The sequence below is a fragment of the Gopherus flavomarginatus genome, chromosome 11 (assembly GCF_025201925.1).
Source record: "Gopherus flavomarginatus isolate rGopFla2 chromosome 11, rGopFla2.mat.asm, whole genome shotgun sequence".
Taxonomy (NCBI): domain Eukaryota; kingdom Metazoa; phylum Chordata; order Testudines; family Testudinidae; genus Gopherus; species Gopherus flavomarginatus.
In genome coordinates this window covers 34,211,363-34,218,381 of record NC_066627.1, presented here as the reverse complement: position 1 = coordinate 34,218,381, position 7,019 = coordinate 34,211,363, and the positions used below count along the sequence as shown (strand labels likewise).

General features: G+C 44.7%; 1 protein-coding gene across 8 annotated transcripts in view; it reads right to left on the bottom strand.

Annotated features, from left to right (window-relative positions):
- Nucleotides 1-2,667: 2,667 nt before the first annotated feature.
- The window catches only part of EYA2 (EYA transcriptional coactivator and phosphatase 2), a 155,366-nt gene continuing 151,014 nt past the window's right edge, over nt 2,668-7,019 (bottom strand). For 5 of the 8 annotated variants that reach the window (XM_050917375.1, XM_050917372.1, XM_050917373.1 and 2 more), the window contains one exon: nt 2,669-4,261. In XM_050917375.1, coding sequence (XP_050773332.1) covers nt 4,181-4,261 — 81 coding nt within the window. In that variant the 3' untranslated portion in view covers nt 2,669-4,180. Of the gene's footprint in view, nt 4,262-7,019 lie in introns of all 8 variants that reach the window. The other 3 variants (XM_050917378.1, XM_050917370.1, XM_050917376.1) reach the window with 1 other exon arrangement.

Here is a 7,019-nt window from a genome sequence, read left to right as displayed (position 1 = left end):
TATAACAGCTTTGTGTTTAATAGCACATTATCTAAATCTCAACTATAAATGGTGCTATCACTCCACTACAATAACTCTGATAGGCGGTTTAAATGCCTGTGGCCTCTTTGAATTTTATATATCTTATCTATCTCATTTCTGGACTTCTGGGAGTGGGTCCCTCAACCCTGCTGCTTTGCTTCATGAAGTAGGAATGATTAAACTTATTTGGGCATTCCCATGACATAAGTGAACTGAGGTAGGGGCAGCCGGGGTTAGTTTAGTAATTACTTAGCCCATTAGCCAAGCTAAGGTTTAAGGCCCAGTTTGTGGCTGGCATAAATAAATGTATAACCCTGAAGTTAATGGAGTTTGCCTACTTACTCCAGCAGTCAAGTCGGCCCTATAGGCTTCATTTCATGACTGACACTTGAGAAGAGGTCTCCACTTCCCTTAAAGATATTTTAAACTTAGGAGAAAGTAATTTTCAAGCTTGTGCTGTGGAGTGAAGGTCAATAGGAAAATGATTATTTAATCAACAATAGATGGGAAGATACAAATTCTTCTAAATAAAGTGCTACACAGTGAAAAAGGAACACAGCCTGTGCCTAAATAATGGAACAAATGGGTTCTCTGGAAATGCAAGCCAGTGACTAAACAAGACACAGTTTAGTGCAGCTTGTTTTTCTCTTATGTTTGGAAAGGTATTTTGCTCCCTGAAGTGTTGACAAGTCAGTGGCGACAGTGTTTGCTACATTCTGCAACTCTTATAGTCCCATTCAAGTCTTAAAGAGGCCAGAATATAATCTACCAAAAAGGATAGCTGTCTTTCACTGCCTCGTTTTTACATAAGAGGATGGTTCAGAGGGAGGAGTGCTGACCCTCTGTAAGCGGAGAGGCTCTGATTATTAGCAGTCCTATATTAGTAATGTCATCAGTATGTCTGTTAGGCAAGGCTCAGTTTACTCACCTAGGGCTGAGGTGGCCTACACTACACTTGACTCAAGGGTCTTCATCACCTCATAGCTGCCCCTCACCTGGTTGCTAGTGTAGTTTATAAAGGGCCTTAGGCTGCAACAATGTTTGAAAATATTTTTAAATATGGCTACAAACAATAGTCTGGACCAGGGGTCGGCAACCTTTCAGCAGTGGTGTGCCGAGTCTTCATTTATTCACTCTGATTTAAGGTTTCATGTGCCAGTGATACATTTTAACGTTTGTAGACTGTCTCTTTCTATAAGTCTATAATATATAACTAAACTATTGTTGTATGTAAAGTAAATAAGTTTTTTTTAATGTTTAAGAAGCTTCCTTTAAAATTAAATTAGAATGCAGAGCCCCCCGGACCGGTGGCCAGGACCCAGGCAGTGTGAGTGCTGCTGAAAATCAGTTCGCATGCCACCTTTGGCACACGTGCCATAGGTTGCCTACCCTGGTCTGGACTGTGCCTGGGGAATGGGTATTCCCAGCTGCTAATCTGGGACTAATATGTATGTGCAGATAGCCAGTTATTTGCCAAACAAAATGTTCCTAGATTCCCTCAGACAAGGAAGGCTGAGGCCATGCTTTTTAGTGAGAGGAGGACACCTGTCACTCTGTGTCTGGAAGCTGGTGGCATGCCAGGTCTGCGGCACATCATTGCTCTTGCTGGCACATGCCACTCAATGTTACTGAGGCATAGGAGAGATGGACACAACCAAGGAGGAGAGCAATGAATGAATATGGAGAGAGCATATGCAGCAATACACAGGGGAGAGCAAGGGTGTGTGTGTACAAGTATGAGAGCGACCAAGCCCTAGAACTCTGTTGGGGTAGGAGGCTGGGGGCGATGGAGGATGCAGGGAAGGAAAACCACAAGCACATCAGCGAGCTTGAAAATGTCTGAACACGTTCAGAAAGCAGAGTCTCTTAACTCGCTTCAGAAAGAATGAGCTATTGGGTAAAATGAGCCAGCCAGCGCCTCCGAATTCCATAAGAAACAATTAGTTGATTGGCAAATTCCTAAAAGCTGCAGCTTCACTGTCTGTCAATGGCCTACAATTCCCCAGAGCTGCTGCCTTTTGGAAGTTTTACTCACTTGTGTTTATCTCATGGGAGCCTGTCAGTCAGATTTCCCCCAATTTCTCTGGTTTCTTGTGCTAGTTTTGTGGTCAAATTTAATCTCTATTTATGCCAGCCAAGCCTATTGCAGAAAGACTTTGCTTTGTCCTAGATTCCCTCTCTCAGCAGGCCATAAAGCTAGTGACTCCTCTGCTGGAGAACCACACTTTGTTTTTGTTTTGTGCTGTGCTATGCCCAGACCCAAAACAGATTTTTTCCACTCCTACCTACTGTAGGCGAGTGTGGATAACATACTTTGCAGATGCTGCGTGGCTGATACTTTTGAGCCAGATGCTGAGATTAAATTATTCTGTGATCAGTACTCCACACTCACCCTGCAGGAAACTCTCTCGCTCAGAGCTGGCAATGGATCTTTTATTTCCTGAAGTGGCTGTTTTGAGATTCTCATCGAAGGCTTTACCGCTGTAGCTGTTGTATCTTTAAAACCTATTTAGCTTCCCACCTGTGTGCAAACAGTAAATATGCTGCATTGGTAATGAGGCCAATACATTGTTACACTTTCTCTGTTTTAGGGAAATGCCCATTTAATCATCTCCCATATGTCCTTCCTCTAAACCTTCCTCTGCTGTGAAATCTACAAGTTACTCCCATCTGGCATTGGGTAGGCAAGGGGCAAACTCTGACTTCTGCTGATCTGCTAAACTTTGTTTTATTGTTACTATCTCCTCCCAACCAACATCCACCCAATTTGTCTGTTTTGTACACCAGTGGCATCATGTGTGACATGTAGATTGTGGCTTCTCTGGGGTTGTTTTACTTGTCACATGTCTGTAGACTGCCTGGCTACATGAAGTCCTGTTCCTTGACTGGGGTTTCAAGGTGCTACCGTAATAGAAATAAATAATAATAAAATATGTATGGAGAATTAGAGATTTATCCAAGCCCAGGGAGCCAAAATGTTTGACATTGAGGGTTGCCAAGGCAGCTCAGCAGGAGCTTGTAGGCTGAATCTAATTTGCATATGCATTTATTTACTTAAATATTTTTGTCAAAAATAAATGTGCCGAGCTGTAATATTTGCTTGCAGTTTATCTTCCCTTGATGGATGAACAGATGTTGTTTGTTGGCCAAGTTCTCTGGCACTTAACATACTTCAGGTGACTGTCTTTGCTCCTCACCCTGCCATCACAGGGAGTTTCCACAGACTGTAGTCTTTGCATCTCCAATCTAAGTTCTCCTACTCCATCTCTAGCTCAGAGGGAAAGCAAGAATTCTACACATCTGCTAGGTCCAACAATGCATCGAGAGAAGAGAAGGCAGGTGTTCTGTTCCCCCAAAATGTAAACGTAGTTTTATTTAATGCCTTTCATTCATCACAAGCTACTTCTCCCCATCCACCGAAAACAAGATGGCAGCATAAGGCACCGTTTAGACACATGCACAGTCCACATACCTCTAGATCAGGTTTAAAAAACATAGCTACAGTTCTTACCAACAGTCCGAAATGTCCTCAATACTAATGTACACAATATGATTGTCCACAGAGTTTATCATGGAGAAAAGAACTATTAAATTAGAATTGTAGGACCCTCCCCCTCCCCAAAAGAAGATAAAAACACAGATACAGAGCTTAATACCAGAGTAATGAGATTAGTTCATAAATTAAAAAAATACAAAAAATCCCAACTATTTCACTCTTATTTTCAGAAAGTCACACATGATGTAATGAAGAGTCCAGTGAGCATGCCCAGAATTCCATAATGTGTCCTTTTTCCCCCGTTTCAAAGCAAGAAAACTGACAAGTAGACCCAGGACTTCTAGTCTTTTGTGTGCTTCAAAGTCATTCACATGGCAATAAAACAGTCAAGAGTCCAGTATCAGCTCTAAGAATCCATTTTAGCCAAAAAGCTGTAGGATCCCTACTGGGTGATTTGAAGGTTTTTCCCTCCATCCAATGGAAGAAGGATTTGATACATTGCTTTCCTGATGCAGATTCTTAAAGGCTTCCATATACCATGGGTTCCCTTTGAAGAAAGATGACTACAACTGTTGTAGGATCAGTTATATAAAATACCAAAGACTAGGTTGAGCTGATGTCTCTCTGAGTGAAGTTTGCCCAGCGCTGAGACGTTGGGGTCTGCTACAAGTACTCAAGTTCCAGGGCGTGCCTGAGAGCCTCCAGGTCAGCGTGACAGGAGATTCTCCAGAAAGGCATGTTGTGCTGGAATGAAACAAAAAAATATTTTTTAAACACAAGGATCAAAAGATCTTTCACAGTTTGCATCCTGAACAATGGGACATGTTACACCCTTAGCCATCAACTCACAATATTGCTATAGAGATAAAGGATAATCTTAGAACTTAAAAGAGGAAGGTTTGGTGTCCCCATGCAGGTGTGTGTGTGTCTGTAGAGACTAAAAACATTGCAAAGTGTGGAAACTGCAGGAACTTCCTGAGTTTGTGAGGCACTTTCACATGCTGTCCTGCTTCGGAGGAAACAAGCAGGGCAGGGCAAGTTTCTGCATGCCTGCAAAGATTTTGTATTGTTATACGCTACAAGCTTTACTTCCCATTTTCCCACTGGGTTCAGTGTTAATGTTTCTAGAATAATAATGTTCTTCAAAACAAAATCTTGCTGCTCCTTCCTGATGCTTAAAATCCATTGCAATAGGTCCTTAGCAACATGACAGACAAGTGCTATGAGATCCTCCACACAGCTCTGCAATCCTTTCCTATAACACATGCTCCAGGCCATGAAAAGCACCTTTGTGTTAGCAGCAAAGAATCCTTATAGACTAACAGACGTTTTGGAGCATGAGCTTTCGTAGGTGAATACCCACTTCGTCAGATGCATGCATTCACCCACGAAAGCTCATGCTCCAAAACGTCTGTTAGTCTATAAGGTGCCACATTATTCTTTGCTGCTTTTACAGATCCAGACTAACACGGCTACCCCTCTGATACTTGACACCTTTGTGTTGCCACCTCCCCATAGACTAGGAAGTTATGCAATAAAATAAAGTTGTTTACATAATCAAAAGCATGAACCATAAGCAGTTGGTTTATAACAATTAGAGTTCACTCTGCAGGAAAGACAAACCCCACAGCAATCCGTAAGTACATAGGAATTGCTATAACAGATCAGGCCAGGGGTCCATCTAGCCCACTACCAGCTGTTTCAGAGGAAGATGCAAGAAACCTTGCACCAGGCAGTTATAGGATAACCTCTTGGCATATACCAATGAAGTGCTCCTCGTGGCCCAGGACCCAGGAGAACTGGCATGGGTGGAAACTTGCCAAGCCATCTATTCAGCAGCCTCCTTCACCCCAAGTCAGCTGGGTCAAGAGCTCTGGCCTGTCGGTTGGGGACAGGTGCCAGACTGGCTTCCTCCCACTCACGCGCAAGACCATCCAATGGAAGTGCAGGTCCACTGTTCTATCTTGATGTGTGCCTGTCTGCCACTGATCGCTCCACGCTAGAGAATTGGATCAATCTGGAGGCCAGGGTGTCTCACCAGATGTGGAATTGGACAGCGCTGTTCTGATGCCTTGCCCTTTGAAGAAGACTCCAGTACCCATAGTCCGTCATGGAGCATGCTCACATACGCCTTCCTCCACCACTTCTGAGGGTGCCAAAATGACCAGCAGCAATTCTCTCTCTCCACTTAAGAGGTCTCCCTCCTGACCCCTGAGCTGCCAGTCTTCTAACAGGTCCTCCTCAGGATCTGGAAGCTATCTCAGCAGCCGGGTCTGCAGCACACACTGAGGGGGAAGATTTCCTAACAGACCCCTGCTATACAACCTGCACCTTCATGTGCAGGCAGTGGAGTCTCACTTGGTGCACCAAAGGATGGTCCTGGCTGATGCCACCAGAATATGAGACCTCCTGGACTACAGTTAGGAGGACACTGCAGTGCTTGGCTAGCGCATGAGGTTGCCCACTCTACATGTCCCCCCTAGTGTGCTCCAGAAGGAGAAGGCAGCCTTGCCCCCACCTTCTCTCACTTTTCTCACCTTGGCCCTCTGGAGCTCATCATTGGCCTCTGCCTCATGAACCTCTCTGGTCCCCCTCAACGCAAACCACTTGAGTTGGCTGAATGATATCCAGTGGGTCTGTCTCCAAACTGCACCCAGAAAACATCTGTACACACTTGTACTTCATACCATCTACTTCCTCGCCCTGACATGCTGCCCCTACTCCAACCAGTGGGGACCTCCTGTTCCACTCTTGTTCCACGGCCTGCCAAAGTTATTAGTTGGTGGCTCCTTCATGGAGCTGTGAGCAGGGCCGTGGAGCTGGTGCATTTCATGGAATCTCCCGACACTTGCCCTTTCTGTGAAGAGAGGGAGACTCTGGCACATGTCTATGTAGCATGCCTTCTGAGGTTCTGGCTGCACTTCCCCCTCCCCCTCCTCATTTATGCACACCCCATTCATAGCCCCACAAAGTCATGAGACCGCCTCCTCCTGGCACTGGCCAAGATGGCCACCCATCACACCAGGAGGAGGAATCTGGACAGGGGTATGCTCTGCAACTGTGAGGCCTATTTCTGATCCCTTGTTATGTCACGCCTCTGAGTGGAGGTCCTCTGGGTGGTGTCCACTGACTCTTTAGACACCTTTGAGGAGCAGTGGGCGCTGTTGGGGGGTTCTTAGCTTGGTATGGTTCCTAGTGCTCTGCTTTTTTAACCTTTGACATTCACTCCGTTCCTGCTTTTTCATTTATTTGTGGTCTGGGTTCAGTGGTTGAAGGGGCAACCTTTAGTTCTAAGCAGGCCATTCCAACTACCCATAATAGGTACAGGATAACCCATCCCCAAGGAAGCTTCCTCCTGACTTCTATTTGTCAGAGGTTGGCTTATGCCTTAAAGCATGAAACTCTGTATCCTTTTCCAAACCCCTTGTTTATTTTTCAGTATTTACTATTTTTACTCTGAATATGCTTGTTCTCCATACAATTGTCTAAGTCCTGGAGGTCC